At 32.4% G+C, this 26,068-nt stretch overlaps 1 protein-coding gene across 1 annotated transcript; it reads left to right on the forward strand.

The window, feature by feature from the left end:
* The first annotated feature begins 9,526 nt into the window (after nucleotides 1–9,526).
* On the forward strand, nucleotides 9,527–25,648 carry LOC128160911 (uncharacterized). Its single transcript, XM_052824204.1, has 4 exons — nucleotides 9,527–9,678; nucleotides 22,959–25,100; nucleotides 25,281–25,440; nucleotides 25,592–25,648. The coding sequence occupies exons 2-4, from the start codon at nucleotides 22,960–22,962 to the stop codon at nucleotides 25,646–25,648; spliced, it is 2,358 nt and encodes a 785-aa protein (XP_052680164.1). The 5' UTR covers nucleotides 9,527–9,678; nucleotide 22,959.
* The last annotated feature ends 420 nt before the right edge of the window (nucleotides 25,649–26,068 follow it).

The raw sequence follows: 26,068 nt of genomic DNA on the forward strand, positions 1-26,068 counted from the left end.
TTCTCAATTTTAGAAAAGGGGGGATGAAAAAACAAAAAAAATTCAAATGACCATTTAAAAATTATTTGACGCCTGAATATAAATAGGATAGAAGTAATTAATATATAGTCAAAGTTTCATTGAAAAGTATTGAGTACTTCCGGTTTTATGAGCCGATGAAAATTGTCTATGGGAGTTTCTATGTTAAATTGAAATCACGCGTGTAACGTTTTCTCAAACAGTTATCAAGCAAATATTTTTATATTTTGTATTTGCAATAAGGGACCTAATGCGCAGACCGGAAAAGGTCCTGGAAAAGAACTTCTGAAAAATAAGGGATCTGTAGGGATCAGTATTAAAAACAGCCCTTTAGCTGTATCTTTTTTATTATTCATCCGATTTTCAAAATCATTTCGGTTAATAGTTCAGAATTAAGAGTACAATTTAAAAATTATGGTCCGAGGGGCCACTTTTTGACTCCTTATAGGGGTTTGAAGGGCCTAAAGGTCACAACTTGTTTAAATTTCAAAATTTGTTCTTGGAAGAGTTATCTCGCTTTGCTCTAAGAATCTAGAGAACAAATACTCTTAGCATACCAAGTTTTTCGTGCAATGAATGAATACTTACTTTGGAATGATTTTTTGAAAATATTCTTCTGAATATTACAGGTGTAGCTTCTTGTTAAATTCTGGAGTTATCTTTCTTTTCACACTGCAGTACTCATCAATTCCTCTCTAAGCAACTGGCTATACCGAGGCGTTTAGAAAATTTGGAAATAGAATAGAGATTTTTTTTGGACACTTTAAATAAAAAAGGGAAACTGGGGCTGTCGAAAAGCCCTTACTTTTTGTTGAAGACAAAAAAAGTTCTAGTTATTATTATTATTTTTCTCGACAGATTTCTGTCAGCGATTTTTTGAAAACTGGAAGATATATTGATACAGTTTTTTGACGGTCTTACCGCAAATCTATCAATCTATGGAATGTAAGGTTTTTAACTTCTGGTTCCGGTACTTTCGGTTTTTACAAGGAAAAATTTAAAAATTGATTAAAACGCAATACTTTGTTTAGTTTTTATATTAGAATGTTCAACTTTTAGAATTAGATGCATCTTGTCTTTCTGTACAAAATTGTCAGCGTAGACAACTTTCTATATCTTACCGTTTTTGAGATATAAAGTCCTAAACTTTAGAAAAGGGGTGAGGAGAAAGCAAAAAAATTTAAATGAGCTTTAAAAAATTATTTAACGCCTAAATATTTTTAACATTGATGTAATTAACATATATTCTAAGTTTCAATAAAATATATTGACTACTTCCGGTTTTATAGGTCAATGAAAATCGCCTACGGGAGTTTCAATGTTAAACAAAAATCACGCGTGGTTCGTTTTCTCAAAAGGTTTTCAAGTAATTGCTACAATATTTCATTTTTATAATGACACACACAATCCGCAGACCTGAAAAAGTTTTGGGTAGACAACTCGAAAAAATAAGGGATCTGCAGGGGCCAACGTGCAAAACAGCTTTTTAGCTGTAACTTTTTTACCTTTCATCCGATTTTAAAATTTTTTTCAGTTTATTGTTTAGAATAAATAGTACAATTTAAAAATTATGGTCCAAGGGGCCACTTTGTGAGTCCTTATAGGGATTTGAAGGACCTAAACATCAGAACTTGTTCAAATTTCAAAAAAGTTTTAGAAAGAGTTGTCTCGCTTTTTTGTAAGAATAAGGAGCATTTATACTGTAGACATACCAAATTTGGTGTCCAGGGAATGAATACTTACTTCAATATGATTTTTTGAAAATATTTTTCTGGAAATTAGAAATACAGCTACCTGTAAAGTTCTGGAGTTATCTTTCTTTTCACACTGCACTACTCATAAGTTGCTATCTAAGCAACTTGGGATACCAAGGCGTTTAAAACACTTGGAAATAATCTAGAGAATATTTTTTTTAAACATTTAATTAAAAGGGGATAATGGGGCTGTCGAAAAGCCCTTACTTTTTGTTGAAGACAAAAAAAAGTTCTAGTTATTATTCTTATGCTCGACAGAATTTCCGTCAGCGATTTTTTGAAAACGCGATAGAATTTTGAAACAATTATACAAAAGTCTTACAGCATCTCTGAGTGACACGCGTATGTAAGGTTTTGGACTTCCGGTTCCGGCACTTCCGGTTTTGACAAGGAAAATACTAAAAATTCATTGATGCACAATATCTTTATCATTTTTATAGTTAAAGCATTCAAGTTTAAGAATTAGATGTATCTTGTCATGATGTACAAAATCATAAGCGTAGCCATTTCTCTATCTCTTACCGTTTTTGAGATATTAGGGCTCAAACTTGAGATAAGGGGGGATGAAACAGAATTTTTTTTTAAAAAACCTTAGGAATTTTATAAGATGCCGAGACATTGTTCAGATAGAAGTATTCAAGATATATTCCAAGTTTCAATAAAATATATTGAGTACTTCCGGTTTTATGAGCCTATGAAAAATTGTCTATGGGAGTTTCAATGTTAAACTAAAATCACGCGTCGTTCGTTTTCTCAAAAAGTTTACAAGTTAACATTACAATATTTCAGATTTATAATGGTACGCACAATGCGCAGACTGGAAAAGTTTTTGGGTACACAATTAAAAAAAAATAGGGATCTGCAAGGGCCAACGTACGAAACAGCACTTTAGCTGTAACTTTTTTATTTCTTTTCCGATTTAAAAAATCTTTTCAGTTTATTGTTCAAAATGAAGAGTATAATCTTAAAATTATGGTCCGAGGGCCACTTTTTGAGTCCTTATAGGGGTTAGGAAGGCCCAAAGATCATCATTTGTTTAAATTTCAAAATGTTTTTTAGTAAGAGTTATCTTGCTTTGCTGTAAGAATGTAGAGAATAAATACTATAGGCATATCAAGTTTTGTGTCCGTGGAATGCATACTTACTTCGATATGATTTTTTGAAAATATTCCTTTGGAAATTAGAAGTGTAGCTACCTGTAAAATTCTGGAGTTATCTTTCTTTTCACATTGCACTACTCATAAGTTCCTATCTAAGCAACTGGGGATACCAAGGCGTTTAGAACACTTGGAAATAAATTAGAGAATAATTTTTTTTAACAATTAATTAAAAAGGACTCAAGGGGCTGTCGAAAAGCCCTTACTTTTTGTTGAAGACAAAAAAAGTTCTAGTTATTATTCTTATGCTCGACAGAATTTCCGTCAGCGATATTTTGAAAACGGGAAAGAATTTTGAAACAATTTTACAATAGTCTTACAGCATCTATGAGTGACACGCGTATGTAAGGTTTTGGACTTCCGGTTCCGGCACTTCCGGTTTTGACAAGGAAAATACTAAAAATTCATTGATGCACAATATCTTTATTAAATCTATAGTTAGAGCATTCAAGTTTAAGAATTAGATGTATCTTGTCATGATGTACAAAATCATAAGCGTAGCCATTTCTCTATCTCTTACCGTTTTTGAGATATTAGGGCTCAAACTTGAGATAAGGGGGGATGAAACAGAATTTTTTTTTTAAAAACCTTAGAAATTTTATAAGATGCCGAGACATTGTTCAGATAGAAGTATTCAAGATATATACCAAGTTTGAATAAAATATATTCAGTACTTCCGGTTTTATGAGCCTTTGAAAAATTGTCTATGGGAGTTTCAATGTTAAACTAAAATCACGCGTCGTTCGTTTTCTCAAAAAGTTTACAAGTTAACATTACAATATTTCAGATTTATAATGATACGCACAATGCGCAGACCGGAAAAGTTTTTGGGTACACAATTTAAAAAAATTAGGGATCTGCAAGGGCCAACGTACAAAACAGCACTTTAGCTGTAACTTTTTTATTTCTTTTCCGATTTTAAAAACCTTTTCAGTTTATTGTTCAAAATGAAGAGTATAATCTTAAAGTTATGGTCCGAGGGGCCACTTTTTGACTCCTTAAAGGGATTAGGAAGGCCCAAAGATCATCATCTGTTTAAATTTCAAAATGTTTTTAAGTAAGAGTTATCTCGGTTTGCTGTAAGAATGTAGAGAATAAATACTATAGGCATACCAATTTTTGTGTCCGTGGAATGCATACTTCCTTCGATATGATTTTTTGAAAATATTCCTTTGGAAATAAGAAGTGTAGCTACCTGTAAAATTCTGGAGTTATCGCACTACTCGTAAGTTCCTATCTAAGCAACTGGGGATACCAAGGCGTTTAGAACTTTTGGAAATAAATTAGAGGATAAATTTTTTTTGAACATTTAATTAAAAAGGGATAATGGGGCTGTCAAAAAGCCCTTACTTTTTGTTGAAGACAAAAAAAGTTCTAGTTATTAGGGCTTTTCGACTTTTGGTCGAAAAGACCTATTGTTATTCTTCTGTTTATTATTAGGGCTTTTCGACTTTCGGTCGAAAAGACCTATTGTTTTTGTCTTTTTTTATTATTATTATTATTATTATTAGGGTCTTCCGTCTTCAGCGGAAGACCCTTCTATTATTGTAATGTTTCTTTTTCAGGTTTTTTTTTTTTCTTTTTCTTTTCTTTACAATTTTTGTGCAGAAGATTTCTCTGAGATGGGTGGTCCGATTTTTGTCAAATTTTCAGCATCGATCTATTATTATATAAACTTGATACGCTTTTTTTTATTTTGTAAAAATCACTTCCGGTTCGGACTTATCCGCCATTTTGTCATTTTTTAAAAAGTTCTTGTCCACGTATCTCCTCAAAAACGAGCAAAGATAGAAAGCTGAAATTTTCAGGAATGATAGAGGACATGAACGTCTAGCCTCACGAGGAAAATCATTGTCCGGAAATTCCGAGTACGGAAGCTAGCTGGGGTCAAAATATAGGACACGTTTTTGACGAAAACGTCTTGTCCACGCATCTCCTCAAAAACGTCCAAAGATAGAAAGCTGAAATTTTTAGGAATGATAGAGGACATGAACGTCTAGCCGCACGAGGAAAATCATTGTCTGGAAATTCCGAGTACGGAAGCTAGCTGGGGTCAAAATATAGGACACGTTTTTGACGAAAACGTCTTGTCCACGCATCTCCTCAAAAACGTCCAAAGATAAAAAGCTGACATTTTCAGGAATGATAGAGGACATGATCGTATAGCCTCCCGAGGAAAATCATTGTCCGGAAATTCCGAGTACGGAAGCTAGCCGGGGTCAAGATATAGAACACACTTTCGATGAGTTTTCATTGTCCACACATCTATTTGAAAGCGAGAAAAGATAGAAAGCTGAAAATTTCAGGAATGATAGAGGACATGATAGACTAGCATCACGAGAAAAATCATTGTCTGGAAATTCCGAGTAGGGAAGCTAAATTTTAAAACTCATATTAAATGTGTTATAATGACCTCAGACTAATTTTAAAACATAATATCTAAGTTGCATTTTAATTCTACGTCTAATAAAATCTTTTTCCAATTGATGGGATGAAATTTAAATTTTTTTGAAAATTTTAAATTTAATTAAATCGTTATAAAATGACCTCAGACTAATTTTAAAACATAATATCTAAGTTGCGCTTACAATTTTTTGTCCAATGAAATTTTTATCGAATTAATTGTATGAAATTTAACTTTTTTAAAAATTTAAAATTTAATTAAATCGTGTTAAAATGATCTCAGACTAATTTTAAAACATAATATCCAAGTTGCACTTACAATTCTGCGTCTGATGACATCTTTTTCGAATTGATTGGATAAATTATAAATTTTTAAAAAATTTTAAATTTAATTAAATCTTTATAAATTGACCTGAGACTAATTTTTAAATGTAATATTGAAGTTGTGCTGACAATTCTGCCTCTAATGACATCTTTCTCGAATTGATTGGATGATTTTTAAAAATTTTGAAAATTTTAAATTTAATTAAATCGTGTTTAAATGACTTCAGACTAATTTCAAAACATAATATTTAGGTTACGCTTACAATTTTAAGTGTGATGACATCTTTCTCGAATTGATTGGATGAATTTTAAATTTTAAAAAAAATTTAAACTCATTTAAATTGCATTAAAATGACCGCAGACTAATTTTAAAACATAATATCTAAGTTGCGCTTACAATTCTGCGTCTGATGACATCTTTCTCGAATAAATTGAATGAATTTTAAATTTTTAAAAATTTTTAAACTCACTTAAATCGCGTTAAAATGACCTCAGCCTAATTTTAAAACTTAATATCTAAGATGTGCTTAGAATTTCGCGTCTAATGACATTTTTGTCGAAATGATTGGATGAGTTTTAAATTTTTAAAAAAATTTAAACTCATTTAAATTGCATTAAAATGACCTCAGACTAATTTTAAAACTTAATATCTAAGTTGCGCTTACAAATTTGCGTCTGATGACATCTTTCTTGAATAAATTGAATGAATTTAAATTTTTTAAAAATTTTAAACTCATTTAAATCGCGTTAAAATGACTTCAGCCTAATTTTAAAACATGATATCTAAGTTGTGCTTAGAATTCTGCGTCTACTGACATCTTTGTCGAATTGATTGGATGATTTTTAAATTTTTTGAAAATTTTAAATTTAATCAAATCGTGTTTAAATGACATCAGACTAGTTCTTAAACATAATATCTAAGTTGCGCTTTGAATTCTGCGTCCAATGACATCTTTCTCGAATTGATGGGATGAATTTAAAAAAATTTAAAAAATTTAAATTTAATTAAATCGTGTTTAAATGAGATCATAAAAATTTTTGAACATGATATTTAAGTTGCGTTTTGAATTCTGCGTCTAATGATATCTTTGTCGAATTGATTGGATGATTTTAAATTTTTTGAAAATTTTAAATTTAATCAAATCGTGTTTTAATTATTATTATTATTATTTTTCTCGACAGATTTCTGTCAGCGATTTTTTGAAAACTGGAAGGAATATTGATTCAAGTATACATTGGTCTTACAGCAAATATATCAGTCTTTGAAATGTAAGGTTTTCGATTTCTGGTTCCGGTACTTCCGGTTTTTACAAGGAAAACTGCAAAAATTGATTGAAACTCAATACTATGTTTGTTTTTTAATGTAGAGCATTCAAATTCTAGGACTAGATTTATCATTTCTAGTTGAACAAAATTGTAAGCGTAGACAACTTTCTATCTCTTACCGTTTTTGAGATATAAAGCCTTAAATTTTAGAAAAGGGGGGATGAAAATCCAAAAAATTACAAATGACCTTTAAAATTTTATTTGACACCTACACATTATTAAGATAGAAGTCTTTAACATATATTTCAAGTTCCAGTTAAAAATATTGACTTCTTTCGGTTTTATAGGTCGGTGAAATTTGTCTATGTGAATTTCAGTGTTAAACTAAATTCATGCGTCATTCGTTTTCTCAAAAAGTTTTCAAGTAAATGTTACAATATTTCATCTGCATAATGACACACACAATCCGCTAACCGGAAAAGGTTTTGGGTAGAAAAGTTGAAAAAATAAGGGGTCTGTAGGGGCCAACGTTCAAAACAGCCCTTTAGCTGTAACTTTTTTATTTTTCTTCCGATTTTTAAAATCTTTTCGGCTTATAGTTTAGAGTAGAAAGTTAAACTTAAAAAATATGGTCCGAGGTGCCACTTTTTGACTCCTTATAGGGGCTTAAAGGGTCTAAAAAATAGAATCTTATTTAAGTTCAAAAAAAATATTTAGAAAGAGTTATCTCGCCTTGCTGAAAGTAAGTAGAGCAAAAATACTCTAATGAAACTAAGTTTTGTGTCAGAGAAATGAATACCTTCTCTTATACGATTTTTTAAAAATATTCATAAAGAAATTCAAAGTATAGTTACTTATAAAGTTCTGGAGTTATCTTTCTTTTGATATTTGTTATAAGTTCATATTCAGGCAAGTGGATACACATGTTCATGTACCAAGGCGTTGAAGAATTGGGGGGAAAAATGAATGATTTTTTTTAAAAAAAATTCTAAAAAGGGGGGGGGGGGGCTTTCAGAAAGCCCTTACTCACAAGTCTGACCATCTGTTAATACCAAGGTGGGCTTATTTCTATACCAAGTGCGATTTTTTGAAATAACATGTATATAATTGATTGTTTGGTATCAACAGAAAAAAATATTTTCAGTACTAAACAGATCTGTGTCACAATTTTTTCTTCTTTTACCTAGCGACTTTGACAGGTGTCAAACTACTGTAGTGTTATAAATGAAATTTCCCAGTATTTTGAATAAGAGTACTTACAATGGTAACGTTCCAATAAAAATATATATCGGTTCTGCTCTAAAAATAAAATAATAACATAGGCCGTCGAAACCGGGAGGGATTTTTTTAAATACATAACCATAACTTAACAACAATCCTTTTTAATTTTTTTTTGCTTGTCAAGATTTCTGATAAGTCTTGGTTCTCCTTCGGTCCACTTTAATTTTGCTTCCCACGTCACTGTATATAGTAATTATGCATTTGGCTATTTTGAAGCGAAATCATCTTATATGCATAGCCTTTATACACACAGCTTCAAGACACACGGAGAAAACCTTCATAAACATTTTTGATATCAATAACCTTACTACATATACTAATATAATATAAATATAATTTACTGTACGTATAGCACAAACAGTATGGCGTACTACAAATATTTGATGGAATTTTACCATCTTTTAACAATTTTTTTCATTTCATTTTTCATTTCAATTAAAGTTGGGAACCAATGATGAGAATACACAATACAGCGAGATGTTAAGATTTAATTTTATACAAATCCGATCACTTTGTCAATTTAGTGTTTTAATTTTCCAAGGACCCCCCCCCCCCACCCCCGCCCCCTCATCTAGATCCGCAAATGGAATTTTCGTCAGTCTACCTCCGCTTCTTTTCTGTTTACAGTTTCGATGTATTTCTGGTTTCCCTGTGACGCGTGACAAAAATATGTTAAATACCGTAATTTTTTTCAAATCTACCTTTTTCTTTTCTTTTTTTTTTTTTTTTAGTTTTTTTTTTTGGGGGGGGGGGTGTTTGTTTTGTTCTGGGTTTTTTTCTTTGTGTCAGATTTTGAAGAATTTAGTTTTTGACAAACATGTACATTGAAATAGTTTTTTGACAACTTGTTTTTAAGATAAGATATATATTTAAAACACAGCGTGAATATTTTTTTTAATATATTTTTTTTGCAAAATGCGAGTCGAAAAACTTACTTTGGATTCGTTTTAACGATTCCTTAAAATGTCGGTTTTAAATTAAATGTATGGGCAATGAACTGTGAAAAAAGGGGAAATTGACACACTGTTGACAGCTGAGTGTATGAAAAATACTCTAAATATGCGGAAAAAAATGAGGGGGGGGGTTGCCTCGTGAAATATGTAGATTCGGTCTAGGATTAAACTTGCAATTGTCCTCATCAAAGCTATGCTTTGCTCATAGCTAGCAAAAAATAGACATACGATACTGTTATATCATATATATATAGCACATTAATTTAATGAGAGGTGCGAATGTGTCGCGGAGCGAAATCTCGTCCATCGGGTTCGGGAGTACATAAATAGCAAATATTCCTCGTGCAGGTGGAAGCCCCACATGTTTCTGTTTGACAGCCGGCTCGAAATAATATACTAGCGTGTCCTATTACAACCACAAGACTTGTTGCTCTGAGAACCAGTGACGAAGAATTCTTGAAGGCAGTACTGTTTATATTTGTGCCTTTGGTTATATCAGAGAGAGACCTACATTGAAAACGTGTAAGTAAAATGACTTTTATTTGTTTAGCCTGTTGGACTGTGTTGTACATGTAGCTACTGCAAACTTCTATAGAGTCTATTAATATTTTATAGATGGTTAAAACTTGTGTGTCATTGTTTTTCACTAAATAGATACAGCTTCAAAACTATGCTTTTACACATTGCCTCTGACTTTCTATCAAAAGCCGTTTAAAGGTTAGGACAGTTTATATGTTAATATACATGTATGTTTGATATGCAAATGACCTCTGACCCTGGTCCAATACCCAACGTCCCAACCCTTTACCTGGACCTCCAGAGTAGGCAGTCAAGTTCCTACCACATACCTGTTTGCATGTATATCTGTCCTTGTCTTGTTTTTGTCCTTTTTGTACCATGCATATTACATGTACAAGTTAAGATAAGGGTTTTTTTGCCTTGTATATTGTTTACCACTAGATGATATCTAGCGCAAGCACAGGAATTAACACTTTACACATTAATATGATACAATGTTTAATATGTTGAACCATATATTTTGTTCATTTTTGTGTATATACAGATATATGTACAGTGTCCCAAAATTTTCTTAATTGCTATTCTTTAAAATTGAAATAAAGAAATAACTGCATGACAGCTTATATGGCTGGACATTAAGAGGAGCGCGCGCGGGCAGAGTTGAAAAATCTAAATTAAAATGGATGATATATTCATAAATGTGGCCCTTATTCTTTTTGTTGCTGACTGGAAAAAAAAACATTTTTTTTAAATTTCAAACCAGGGAGTTGGTATTAAGTGCATTGTATCTCTAAATTTTGTTCTTTAGATCAAATTGTAAGTACTATGATTTTTTATCACTGTTCCTAATAAAATTTTAAAAGAAAAGACTGTTAAAAAAAAAAAAAATTAGGGATGGGGGGGGGGGGGGCAGATACTTTGGTTTACAACTTTAGTTAAAATCTTTAATATATGCAATAAATATGCAAACACTAGCTTTTTTTAATTTCATACATTTTTATAGTACCACAAAAGATTGGAAGAAACCTTTAATATACAATAATTTATAAACGATTGCAATAAACAGATTAGTGCCCTATGTCTATTATATAACTAAATGATGTATTGATGTATAAATAAAAAACAGGGAAGTTAACTAGTTTCAGATACATTCCTTTAAACATCAAATCTCATTTGTTGTATTGGTTTAAAGCAAAATAAACAATCAATAAAACGTTTCCTATCGTTTAGAGTGGTCTTAAACAAAATCATTCCAGAATTTCCGCCGAAAGATAAGTTGAAGTCACCCTGTATTTTGAGTACTCAATCGTGTAAATTAACCCCAAATGCATTAAAATGACAATTATCTAACTGAAAAAAAGACGCTTCCACAGCCTCAGTTAACCCCTGTTATGATTAGATATAACTCACGACTGTCTTATCATGCTTATTGTTAGGGGTTATGAATATGGATGATGCAACCACATACTGTGAATTGAAAATTACAACTGATGTTTATTACTTTAAGTGTTGAGTATAAGTTGGTAACTTGCAATTAGTTTATAACTCTGCCAAATCTATGGTTGAATAATAATAAATCCGTTTGCTTTAAAAGCGAGCGAAGCGAGCTCTACTGGCAAGGCTTGTACGTGTAAAAAGAAAATTCGGACTAGTTGCACAATTATTCAACTGATTTTTTTGGTGTCAATTACTTAGACAAGTAATGCCCTGTATTTATCTGAACAGCAGTTCCCTATAAATATGGTTTTCCATTTCATGCTCTCACGAGAACAAGACAAAAATAATTAGAGACTTTGTACCTGCATTGTAAATATACTCCTGACACAACCATCATATAAGACTAGCGGAGTTATTGTCCTTTAACCTCTGTACACTTTTAAATGCAATATCAAGTGAAGTCACAATAGATTTCTTAAATATTGATCTGACAGAATTTTTAAGCCTCAGTAAATTTTGACCCACAATGCAATTCCAAACAGACCCACAATGCAATTCCAAGCATTTCAAATGTCGTACTCACGCTCTCGCGAGTTGCGAGAATCAAAGTAAAACTTTTGAGAAACAAATAAAATGTGGAATTTCACAAACATAATGCTTTTTAAGTTAATAGAACAGTATATACTTTGCATAGTTTTATTTCTCGTGTAGTTTTTAAAGAGACAGATGTCCCTGAATCAACATGAACTTTGACATCACAATAATGGGAAATTACTCTAACTAGTTATTGTAAATCTGCTGAAATAATATGTTTTACAGTGCTACCGTTGTGAGGAGTGCAGCAAGAATCACGCATACACTGCATCATTGTCAACTTAGTGTCATTTAGTTATCAACTAACACTATAAAGAATTTGAGAAAGAGACAGACAAATACACAGAGAGAACAGATTGAGAGAATGACAGACAGATAGACAGAGAAGAGACAGAGAAAAACAGATAGTCTTAGAGAAAACAGACAGAGAGAGAGAAAGAGAGAGAGAGAATTACAAGATTTCTAAGTCTTGAAATTCTTAGGAAATCCATAGACTTGCTTCCACCTAAAACCGTTCTTTACTTTTAGATAGAATTGATCAGTCTGTAAAATGTAATTTATGTTCAATTTGGTCAAAATTTTTAACGATAAATACAGTATAATTATTTTTTTGTACCTTGTTATCTGAATTTTATTCTTTTCCTGGTTCATATATTTTTTTTTTGCATTCATATTGCATACGGTGTATACGTGCACTCGGTCCCTGTTTGTAGGTTTGTAATTCCCCATTTTCCAATTTAATGGTTTGACAGTATGCAATATCTGTATAGATTTTCTCTTTATTTATTTTTTTATTCAGTTAAAATGACCTATATGTTTTTAATCTTCCCTACTTATACACTCTATACATGCATGCAAATTTAGCTTAAAATTGGAGTGATATGACAGAAAAGTATGGCTCTTGAAATTACATGTATATATGTAATCTCTCCATCAAAATCAGTGTGCTCTTGAGATTCTAAGGATGTTATTTCCCTGATAAGGAGATTTCAATCTTCTCTCTTTCTATTTTAGTATGAGATGAATATGAAATAAAAAGACCCCTTATTTCCATAAGAAGCACCTCTAGGAATATACTGTCATCTTTATCCATAATTTCTAAAAGTTTTTCTCTAGCCTTTGGATTGTACATGTATATATTATTTATATATTTATTTACATATATATATATTAATAAATATATATATTTATTTATATTACAATATGCGATGAAAATGTGAGTATGTGAGAAGTTAGAGAGCAAATATATCATAAAATAATTCAACCTTTGTTCACAAATAAAAAAAAATAAACAAATAAATTAAAAACATCATCAGAGGCAGGTATCGCAGTCTATACTTAAATTGCTTGTACACGCATTACAGATGTTTGATCCACCTATAAATTTATTGCAGGAAATATAACGCGAGATCACTGTGACGTCATACGTTAAAATCTAGAATCATTTGTTTAATAAGTGCATTATGGGACGTAGATTCAAAAATTTTGATTTCTTGATGAATCTTTAGGTTAATTTAGCTCATTCTTTTTCCCATGCGCACTGGTTTTTAGAGATTGCTTCACTCGCTGTTACCAAAATCTTATCAAAATCTTGCAAAGCTAAGGAATGGGGACATTTCCTCAGAGATGAAACAGTTGTAACTTGCACTCATTTGGATGAATGCGTGGCAGCCCCATTTAAGGTATCCGATCTATAATAGCCTCAGATTCAATGAATCTGGGTGCACAACAGATATGTATGGGCTTAATACTCAGTATACTTGGACATACTTTTCCTATTTAAGTATCAATATGTAAGAGTGGAATGTGTCCTAATTAATGACCTTTTCTTTTTTTTGGAAGAGTTGCCCCCCTTTGCTTTTATTCTATAAAAATTAATTCTAAGAAAATCTACACGGTATAAAATTTATTTTCAATAGTTTTTGTATTCCTAATGATAAAATACATCTTTCCACTAAAGCATTTTTTGATATTCCTAGTAATTACTTTTTTATTTTAAGAAATGTTCTAGTCTCCATAGACCTTAATGCAATCTTCATTAATTAATTACTGCTAAGTTAATATTATTTTTGAAAATTTATCTCGGTAATCATACTCGACTACTCGAAAATGCTTGAAATAAATATCAAAGTATTTAATACATGATGGATATTCAAGGCTGGAAAAATTTGGTCCTTATATGGATCGGATACCTTAAAACAAGCAAGGAGAAAAATAAAAGATAATTCTCAAAATCATGAAAATTCTAATCAGGGGTGAGGAATGGGGAGTGCGGAGTATGCCTTTAGCTCTTTAGCTGTTCAATGGTATCTCCCAAAGGGCAAAAGGGGGGGGGGCAACTCCATGATCCTTATATGATAAGCAAATTCTTTTTTATATGTAAGGGGGGGGGGGAGCTCTATGATAAGTCAATTTTTTATATACAAGTTAAAGAAAAATGTCTGCTGCAAGAAAATAGGAAATAAACTGCATTGATCATTATGTTAAAATCTTTATTATTCAAAGACATTGTATCGGAGATGATTTCTACTTTTAAATAAATAAAAAATCTAATGAATTATGAAAATTGAAAATTCGCTGAAAAAAAAGAAGGCACGTCTTATTTTAATTTGCAATTAAATTTATTTACATTACGTTGCTACTTTTATTTTTAGTGATTTATTGTAATTCATTATTTGATCACATACTGCGCTCACCCCAACAGTTGCACCATAACACATATTACAGATTTTTTTTTTAAATCAGACGGTCCCAGGTGACGAGCAAAACTGGTAAATATTTTAAATGTCTGGTAATTTTTCTTATCTAATCGGTCGGATTGACCGGTAATATAAAACAACTACTGAGAGACTTTAACCTTTTTACAAGCCAGATTTAAATGTTTGCAAACACCTTCAATTTCGATTTAACATAATAGTAAATAGTAATTTTATTGGAACTCTTCATTATGAGAAGGTACAAAAAAGATTCTAAGGAACCTGTCATCTGACCTTTATTAACTGACAACTATATATTCCATTTTATTGTATAGTGACGAAACTATGTTTGAATTTTAATAATAAAAAATGGATGACAAATTTGAAATTTTTTTTTCCAAATTTCTATCTTTTTTTTAATGTTTTATTGTTTAGCGTGACTGTTACATAAACAACATGGCTCTTGCCAACATCGAGAAGCAGTTGCAAGTTTTGTTTGACTTTCACTTTACGAGAAACTCACACTGTTTGAAATATTTGTTAAACATTTTCAAGAAAAGTAGAAATGCAAGTAACTTGTTGAAACATCCTGGACCGATTTCAAAGAAATTGAAAGTAAAGATAGGAGATTCTGGAAAATGTTCTCTACTTTCAAATACAGATTTATCCGTTTTTGTACTCCTGCTCCGAAGGAGAAAGGGATATACTGTTGTACCCTTTGGTGTCTGTCTATCCATCTGTCTGTCTGTCAGACCTGAAACTTGTGGATGACGTGTAATATTCCATTCGTTGCCTTCAATTTTGTGCATATGTTTTATTTTATTGCATATTATGTTTGTAAATAATTCATTTACCTTTATGTTTGATGATAGTATTCTCCTGCATTGGAAAAAGTGCAAAAATTTAATAACTTCATTGCAACCGAGTAACAGGGTAAGGCAATTAAGCTGTACGTTCACACATGTCAGACCTCTACAGCGAAATACTTTGAACTGCGAAAAAGTCTGCGACGTACATGTATATAGGTGTTGTAAGAATAGGGGCAGTGAGAGAGAAAAATGGCGGACACTGCCTTTTACGAGAGGTGTCTTTAAGTTGAACGTGGAATATGCATGGTACGTAGGACCAAGACAAGGACAGATACATGTAGATGTAAACGGGAACTTGACTGACTACTACATTATGTACATTTTACTAGTGTTCCAGATATAATAGCTCATTTGGGATATAACAGCCCAAATGTGATATAAATTTAAAGTGCAAAAAGATAATATTTTTAAAATATTTTACATGTACTTAATAAAATATGATTAATCCACATTAGAATTCATAAAATGTAACAACTATTGGTTAACAACTTTTAAGCTAACCTGAGTTAAAAGCTCAATGAGCTTTTCTGATCGCATTTTGTCTGTCAACCATCTGTTCCTGTCTGTCTGTCTGTGCCATAAACTTTACATTTCAACATCTTCTCTAGAACCAAAAGCTCCTTAAGCAAAAGGGATTCAAAGTTGGAAGTGTTGAAGCATCCTCAGGTAAAGTAGATTCAAGATTGTTCAAATCATGATCCCCATGGAGCATTGGGCCGCAATTGGGTGTTAAATTTTAACATAGAAATGTATAAAGAAAAAATTCAAAAATTGTCTTTTTAAAAACCAATTAGCCAGAAAGGTGAAACTTTTGTGGAAGTACCTTCAGGTGAGGTCGATTTAAGCTTGTTCCAACCATGATCTCCTGGGTTAGGCTTGGGCCAAAAGGGTGTTTTTTTTTTTTTTTACATAGGAATCTATACTTCTATATTAATATAATAAACTCAAATTTTTGGGCTTTAATACCGAGAAATCAGAAGAGTACTGTCTTTTGTTTTATATACTAGTATTTTAATATCATTGGTATTTGAAGATTACCAATTTTTAAAAAAATTTTCTCAATCAAGCTTCACTAATTATTAATGAACGACAATTCCTTTAAACAATCTGGAAATCATCTGAAATTTTTTGATTTTACAATCTTGCGCATGCGCATTACATTCACGCTAAATCACGGGAGGCTCTTTAGTTAATGTTTCCACGATATCACATTTGCATGGATAAATTCAGAAACGATAATGCAAGTACGTGTAAATTTTCATTGAAAATTTGTCATATATTCTGTTTATCAAAGGAAATAAGGGAGATAACTCTAACTCAGTGCATTTAATATGAAAAATCCCAAGAGTTCTGAATGTCGATCAGCATAGTGTGTAAATTCAAAGCAAGTAAACATTGGTGAAAAAGTGTTTAATCCTTCATTCATATGAAATAAAATTTTAGATGGAAGGTATTTACAGTCTCAAAATGATTTGTTATGAACAATTTAACTGTTATTTTCAATGCAGCTTCATTAATTTTCTCAAAAATCGTGTCGGAGCGATTCTGCAATGTTTTGATTGCTACATTACAGGTATATTAGACCATGCAGAGAGGCATTTTAATTGTTGTGAAGGCCTGTCCTAAGACACAGTTATATTATTCTTACTAAGCAGAGTTTAGTGAAATTAATAGCATTATTGTAGGCTTTAAGCTTGGTTATGTAAATGTAAACAATACGATGTGTTGATGTATCTATTTCGTAAATGTCCGGTATCATATGCAATGTCAACCCGTGCGTGCAACCCGTGCATGCACGGGTCAAAGTCTAGTATACTGGGTAAATAAATCTTCTCAGAAATCAATTGTCCAGAAAAGCTGAAACTTGTGTGGAAGCTTCCTCACATAGGTTAGATTCAAGTTTGTTCAAATCATGATCCCAGGGGTTTGGATTGGGCTACAATGGGGGGTGTCAAATTTTTAGATTTATATCCCATATATAAACAATTGTTTTGAATCTTTTTTGAGAACTGCAATGCTCAACATGTGATTTGACTTTACAATCATCCTGTTAGAAAAGGGACTTAATTATAAACATAAGAATATTCAGAGGGAAGGAACGAATTTTAATCTATACAGGATCTACATGTATTATGCTGCATATTTTGTATAATAACTCCATAAAACTGATTTTATCATGTCTCAGTGTCTACTGTTGCTCAGGTGAGTGATGTGGCCCATGGGCCTCGTTTTAATGAAATATGGCTTGATTGACTGGGAAAACTACTGCAATTCCTATTATTTTACACTTTCTTATAACATGAGTGGCATAAATGTTGTTTAAATTCAATCAGACCAAGCAGCTCTAAGTTTAAGGATTTATTTAAACAATAAAATGCTTTCTTTGATGATTCATTCGGGATATGAAGGTAGCGACATTGCAGGAAAAATACATATCCTAACACGGGTTATGTAAATTTTCCCTGCAATGATCGCTACCTTCATAACCCGCATGAATCATCAAAGAAAGCATTATATTGTTTATATTTACATCTTTCTTTAACTAATTAATAAACTGATTATGAAAAGTTAGTAAAATTCACCAAATTACTGTTAATGTACAAAAATACGTTAGCCAAAAGGAATGTTGATCAGCCAAATCATCTCCTGTGAGACTTTGAGTCTGGCATCGTCATGATTATTTCGTGCAGCCTGGATTTTACTAAGGTCGCTGTAGGTTCAGACCAATCAATAAACAGGTCGTATCAATTTCAGTCCTGTCACTTTCAGCCGCCGTAGATTTCGACCGATCGATAAATAGTGGGTGTAGATTTCAGTCTGGCTGTTTCTATAGAGCTATGAGTTAGCTTTAAGTTTCAATAGACACCATTCGGGTGAGATTTGGCAGACAAGAAAAATCTTATTTTGGCTGCACAGAAGTGTAAACGAAAACAAGAAGAAGATTATGAAAATTGGTCAATCCAGTGTAACTGGACTATTTCAATTTGTTATCAGGTAGGTAGTATTTTAATTATTTATTCACACATGTAGCATGTTCACTAGATATATTGTTATATGGTCAGCACTTCGATTGTTTGTAGCTCACCTGTACTGAAAATTCAAGTGATATTTTATGATCATTTGTTGTGTGTTTCTCAGTTTAAATCTGAATTAAACCATTGTTATATAAGAAAATAATTTTAAATTGAAAACACTTTACAGAGCGTAGCTTTTTTCAAAGGTGATATGACATGTATCATGTAACTGAAAATAGAAATGGTGTCTTAAAAAGTCCTGAAACACCAATGAATCCATGTACAGTAAAACACGGTTATAATGAAGCATGAGGGATGGGCAATTTTGCTTTGTTATTAGCGTATTTCATTATATCCGTCAAGTTTACAACGTAATATTGTCACGGGAAATGAAAATCACTTGCTGTAAGCATCAATTCATTATAAGCATATTCGCTATAACCATGTTTTACTGTATTTTGTTTAAACCATGACCTCAGGTATATACATTAGCTGCAGGAAGGATTCAACAATCTTTAAGAAGAATGAGTTTCATGATTTCAATTAATTGTACATATACACATACTGTGTATATGTACAATTAATATTGTTCGGATAAGGGATGTGGTGCATGGGCTCTTAAAATATTTAACTTACAGAGCTTTTCTGATCTCTTATTGTTCAGTGTCATCTGTCTGTAAGTTTGTTCATTACAATGAGGAGTTTACTATAGTATTTTGAGGTTACTATAGTATTTATGGTATCATTATACCATAGTATTATGAAAGGAATGACTTTATCTTTGCTCAAACTTTTTAATATATTTTAGAATAAAGTTTTATTCATATCATGATCCTTAGGATTCAGGAAAAAAAGCAATTTTAGAATCACACACACAGAGTAAAAAGTCCTACAAAAATATTTTAAGGAACTAAATGATAGTTTTTATCATTACAATAGAAACATTTTCAAGTATGGTTGATTTGAATTTGTGGAAAGTGAAACAAGTGCAACCCTTTGATAGGGTCAAACATTTAGTGAATACTTACAATTTTGATGAAGATTTGATTAGGATTTTATTTGTAAAATTTATAAAGGAAAACAAAAATAGTTTTGAAATTTCATTATTGTTTCATTACAATTTGTTTTGTTTGTGTATTGATATTATTCTAATCTATTAAGATTTTTGATATTTATGGCATGAATAATGTGGAAGTGAGTGCTGAATGCAAGACATATTAAAGATTGGGAATAACGAAGGTGTCAATTAGCACCCGAGTCCCGGGTTGTGTGTTAATAAAATCAAAGAAATCCCAGCAAATGGCGAGATTTCTCAAACGTATAAATGAGAAAATGTGTAAGAATTGTTGCTATATTGTTATAATGAGAGGTTGATATATTGAATTTATTTTGTTTATTAGTTAATTGTCAGACATCTTTTTAAAAATTATCTGTAATGTAAATACCAACACTTAAAAGCTATAATATTGTTTATTCATATAATTTCTAAGTAATTCAATATTTAATTGTATTAATGACTAATGAAAGCATTTAATACTTTCAGAACAGATTCGCCATCCTTTCCAAACACAGATAAACCAATTGTAGAAGAAAAATGCATTCTTTTGAAGCCTGGACCCTCACACTTGGTCATCCAAAGCAGATAGTCTTTGGAATGATACTGTTCAGTTTTAGAGTATGAATGCTGTAGTAGTTGGGGCTATATGGACCGTGGATATCGGCCTGGGTAGCTCAGTGGTAGAGCTCCTGACTAGAGTTGTATGGTCCGAGTTCGATTCCTGGTCCAGCCATATGTTTTCATTGTATTTATATAATCATTCCTCCTTTCCTACTACAAATGCCATCCCTGATTTCTTAAAGACACCAAGGGTGAATATGAATCAAAGAACAACTTTATGATTGATACTTCGTCGTACACACATGATGACTTGATCAGTTCAAACTTATATCCAAACTCCTAGATGACTATGCTTATCACATGTGAAGTTTTTCGAGACAAGATGATAAAAGACATCAGAGAGAACAGCAAACTCCTTCTGAAGTCGATGAATAATTATAAAAAGCTTTTTTTTTTCACCCTGCTGTGTGATTTGGAATTTCATTTTAATTTTCTAATATAATTTGTTTGCACCAAATATAATTCTGTCAATTTGAACTTTATATATGTATATATAGAAAGTAAACACTCATTGATATACATGTTATTCTTTGTTATATTTCTTTCTTTCAAAAATTAATTGGAAGTACATTGTATTATTTATATCAATAATTTTATAGTTTAAATTGTGATTTGCATTATCTATGTTAACTTTGGTTTGCATTAAATTAAAGTCATAGTAGTGTAGACCCATGGTCCTCTTGTTTGCACTGATTGTTTTTCTAAAGACAAGAAAGGTCCATTTTTTTTAGTCCTAACCATTCCCTACTTTATTTCCGTGCCACTTAATATATTAATTAATAATATGCATTTGCTTGAATATAATTTTCCTCAGTATACACCAATATAATATCTTGTTCGTCGGACCCCGCACGCTCATATTAATATATAAAACTATATATTAAATATTATTATTAATTTTCCGCATCCAGGAAATTCTGCGCTGTTTTTTCTCTATTTTAGGCATTTTAAATTGTTTTAATTAATAGATAAGAATCAGGAAAAAAAAATGACCGTCCGTACAATTCATGTACCATCTTAAAATGTTGACTACAAGAAATAACAATTTTATTATTGAATCGCTAGCCTGATTGTACCTTTTTTCACTAGATGTCTGACGAACAAGAGATTATATTGGTGTGGCCTCAATTAATTTCTTGGATATGGAATGCCAAATAACAATATTTACATAGTTATGAAGTTACATTTATGAAACATGTTGCTTTTTTTAATATGCAACCTAGAAGTAATTGTTAAATGTAAGGGTACAGAATTGTGACCTAAAGTCTAAGTAAGTCTCCCAAATGAAGTTTGGAGACTTATTGTTTTTGTACGGTTTCTTCTTCTTCTTTTTCGTCTTGCCTGCTCTGAACTTGTCCGTCGCAGTTCTCAGAGATGGCTAAACAGAATTGTACAAAACTCTAGGATACGATAGGTCTGATGATTTTTCTCATTTGGGGTTGGCCAACCACTTTTCTGGGGAAGGGGGAGGGGGGGGGGGCAAAAGGTTGTGGGGTCTAACATTCAACCTAATGAGAAAAATCTACGACTCTATTGTAAATGGTTATAACTTGAAAACGGACAAGGATAATAATAATAGAGTTTTCAGAACCATAATTTGACTGTTACAGGCAATATATAGGGTTTATTAGATCTGACCCCTGGGGTCATCCCCAACCACTGGAATTGGAAATGACCATATATCTCAGGAGCTGTTAGAATCCTGACCCCTAAACCATATATATTCTTGTTCCATGTGTTAAGGGGCATCAAATGGTATGTAGGTCATCAGCCTTGGGGGTTGTCCAACCCCCTTTAAACAGGAAGTGCACAAATAACTTTAAAAAGGTTAAGATCCCCACCCCTAAACCATATACATTCTTGTTCCTTGTGTCAAGGGGCATTAAATGGTATGTACATGTAGGTCATAGACCCTGGGGGTAGTCCGGACCCCTCTCAAACAGTAAGTGCCCAAATATCCTGAAAACAGTTACATTTGTAGGAACCCTACCACAAAACCATATATATTCTTGTTCCTTGTGTCAAGGGGCATCAAATGGTATGTAGGTCATGGGCCCTGGGGGTTGTCCTGACCCCTCTTAAACAGTAAGTGCCCGAATCTCCTGAAAACGGTTAATGACCCTACCTCTAAACCATATATATTCTTGTTCCATGTGTTAAGGGGCATCAAATGATGTGTAGGTCATGAGCCATGGGGGTGGTCCCGACCCTCCTCAAATAGGAAGTGCACAAATAACTTGAAAATGGTTAAGATCCCCACCCCTAAACTATACATATTCTTGTTCCTTGTGTTAAGGGGAATCACATGGTATGTAGGTTACGGGCCACTGGGGTGGTCCTGACCCCCCCCCCCCCCCCCCCTTAAACAGGAAGTGCACAAATAACTTGAAAACGGTTTAGATCCCCACCCCTAAACCAAATATATTCTTGTTCCTGGTGTCAAGGGGCATCAAATGGTATGTAGGTCATTGGCCCCGGGGGTGGTCCAGACCCCCTCAAACAGGAAGTGTCCAAATATCTTGAAAACAGTTAAGATCCCCACCCCTTAACCATTAATATTCTTGTTCCTTGAGTTATGTTGGTTCACTTAATGTATAGTAAAAGACCCCTGTGGACCATCATGAAACTTCAGAAATAAAAAATAATCAAGTTCTAAATCTTTTTATCTGTTAAGTTTGACCCATATGGGTCATCCCTACACCCAATGATGACCTTGTTCGTTTGGGAGACTTTATAATCGCCCCGATTATAATTACATCTTGTTAGATATATAATTGCTACTTTTCATTTATTAAATAAATTCCATTTTACTGAATTTGTGGAATTGATTTGAGGATTGTTGTTCTTAAACAACTAACAAAGTGTGCATAAAGTTGACTTTTCTATAAATACTGAAATACATGTATTTTGTTTTGTAATTTAAATATATAAATTCTGTAAATAAAATTACTCACACTCATAAAAATTTTAATGTTGTCTTCTTTGGCTTTTACAGGATGAGGTCTAAACGGATGTCAGCTGCCCAGAAAGCAGCCAAAGCAAAAGAGAAAAGGGAAGCAAAGTCGAAGACTGAGAAATCATTGAGTTTAGTGGGTGACTCATTAAAAAACCCAGAAAACCCTTGTTCCATTTCAGGAACTGTGGCCAAAACTAACGACGTTAGTGGCCAGAGGCTAGTCAAGGCCTCTTTAAAAAACCTTGGCACAGAAACAAGAACAAAAACAAGAACTGAAACAAGAACAAACACAAGAACTGAAACAAGAACTAAAACAAGAACTGAAACAAGAACAAAAACAAGAACTAAAACAAGAACTGAAACAAGAACTGAAACAAAAACAAACCTGAACAATGAAACTGAAACAAGAACTGAAACAAGAATGAAACTGAACAATGAAACTGAAACAAGAATAAAACTGAACAATGAAACTGAAACAAAACTGAACACTGAAACAAGAACAAAACTGAACAATGAAAATGAAACAAAACTGAACAATGAAACTGAAATAAGAACAACACTGAACAATGAAACTGAAATACAACTGAACAATGAAAAAGAAACAAAACTAAACAATGAAACTGAAACAAAAACAAAACTTAATGATGAAACTGACACAAAACTGAACAATGAAAAAGAAACAAAAGTGAGTAATGAAGAAAACCCAAAACAGATACTTAAAAATAAAGATAAACTGAAAGTTGATATTGAAAGGAAAGCTACAAATAAACTGAAACTGAACTCCCAAACCAAAGTCAAAGGAAAAGTTACATTGATGAAAGGAATCCACGAAACGGGAGCATGCATAGTTAATCAAAATGAAATTAAAACAGAGGAAATAGAAAAAGAGATGAAATATGAAGAAATATTCAATGTTTCAAATAAGCGAAAAATACCAGGAGACAAGAATGACGAGTCCATTGATACAGTCGAGAAAAAGTGTTGTTCAATTCCAACAGATATACAAAATCAAATCGAACGCAAACTTCAGCAGTTATCGCAACCAGACTATGGAAAAAAGGAAGTTCGATTAATTGATGTATTGAAGCAGAAACCAAAAACGAAAAAAGTAGGAAACGCAAGGAAACAAAAAGAGGATGATGAAGTGTATGTAACCGATAGTGAAAAAAACGAATTGAGTTTTTGTCCACTTTCAAACACCACAAAAGAACGGTTGAAAAAAAGAGCAAGCTCAATTGTTGTTGCAAATGGATCAAAAGAACAATCTATTTCTATTGGCAAGGTACTAAAAGCTCCTTCGAGAACAAAATCTATAATAGGGGATGGAAATTGTTTCTTTAGAGCGATATCATTTGCAATCTTTGGTGAAGAATGCCATCATTTCAAGATAAGAAGCACAATTGTTAATCATCTTTTGAAGAATGAAAGTACATTTTTTAGCTTTTTAAGATCAGGATATCAATCAGTCTGCAGTTATGTTTTAAAAAAAGGCATGCTGAAGAACGGTTCATGGGCTACCGAAGTTGAAATTATTGCTGCAGCTCATTTGCTACAAACAGACATTTTTGTTTTTGACGATTATAGCAAATCATGGGCAAGATTTTCAGGAAAGCAGGCAAACGGCAGATTAAGTGTAGAATCTGAGGCTATTTATCTGAAACATTGTTACCGAGCGCATTACGAAGTTGTACTTTCTGTGGACGTGCAAAAAGAAAACTTATCAAAGATGTCTGCAAGCACAGCCTTAAACAATGCCTTTTCAAAAACAGCTGTACACGATATAGAGGTTGATAGAAAAATTGAGACATTTGGATGTGGCCGTCCAAGATCTGACGACATCATTGTGGAAGAGGCATATCATTATAGCACAGGGGCAGAGGACCATGAACATGAGAGAAAAATCCTACAAGGTAACTGTCACCAAGGACATTCCAAGTTCGGTGCATCTGCTGGAAAACAATGTGTTTTGAACAGTCTTGCTTCCTTGATGTATAGTAGAGTAAAGCTCACAAAACATTGGAATGTTAATGACATGAATGTTGTGTTGAATACAGGAAATGAACTGTATCAGTTATTGTCAAAGAGCTCTACCATGCAAAATGATTATGTATTAATTGCAGAAATTCCAAGACAGATCGAATGCTTTAATAAAGAATTTAATTTTGAATTTAATGATTCGTTGTATGGATTGATCAATTCTAATAATTGTCTTCATGATTCTGGTTTTCAAACTTATACTGTCCATGAAGCATTAGAGAGCGCCCTTACAGAATCAGATGGTGCTTTTGTTACATTTAAAGCCAACACATACATTATTATCAAGAACAGAAATTCATATTATGTTTTTGATCCCCATTCTAGAGATAGATTTGGTAAAGTGTCAGGATGTGGAAATAGTATTCTTCTTGAGTTCAGTACAACAGAAGAGCTTAGTTTGCACTGTATAACGTTGGCAAATTCCATGAATGCTACTATGTTTGAACAGTTTGAGATCACTGGTGTAAGAGTAGCAGAACTAAATGTACGTCAAAAGCTTCCCGTTATAAAAACAACCAATCAGTTTGAGGTAAATGGGGTAGAACAAACGAATTTAGAAATAGATCAAAAGGTACCAAATCTTTTTGAAAACTCAGATTTTCAAGATATTAATCATAGTCCTATGCTTGTTCCAGATAAAATTCCCGACTCTGCAAAGAGGAGAAGAAAAAGAAAAAGTTCAGAAACCTTGAGAGTTTACAGAAAGAAAAAAGCAAAGCTAAATAACGATTTTGATCGTACATGTCTTATAGATAAACGAAAAGATCAACAAAGAGTCTATGCATTAAAAAGATATCAACTGGATGAAGATTATAGAGACAAATCTAGAGACGCATCGAAAAGAAAGTACAGTACAGATATCCTCTACCAAACAAAAGTAAAAGATGCATCAATTAGAAAGTACAAAATTAACGACAGTCATAGAGCTAATGTTCAAGAAGCTTCTGTGAAAAAGTACAAAACTGATGAGATTCATAAAGAGAAAGTACAGAAAGCATCGATACAAAAGTACAAAACTGATCAGAGTCATAGAGAGAAAGTACAGAAAGCATCGATACAAAAGTACCAAACTGATGAGATTCATTAAGAGAAAGTACAGAAAGCATCGATAC

This window comes from Crassostrea angulata, chromosome 8, assembly GCF_025612915.1.
Source record: "Crassostrea angulata isolate pt1a10 chromosome 8, ASM2561291v2, whole genome shotgun sequence".
In the NCBI taxonomy this organism is placed as follows: domain Eukaryota; kingdom Metazoa; phylum Mollusca; class Bivalvia; order Ostreida; family Ostreidae; genus Magallana; species Magallana angulata.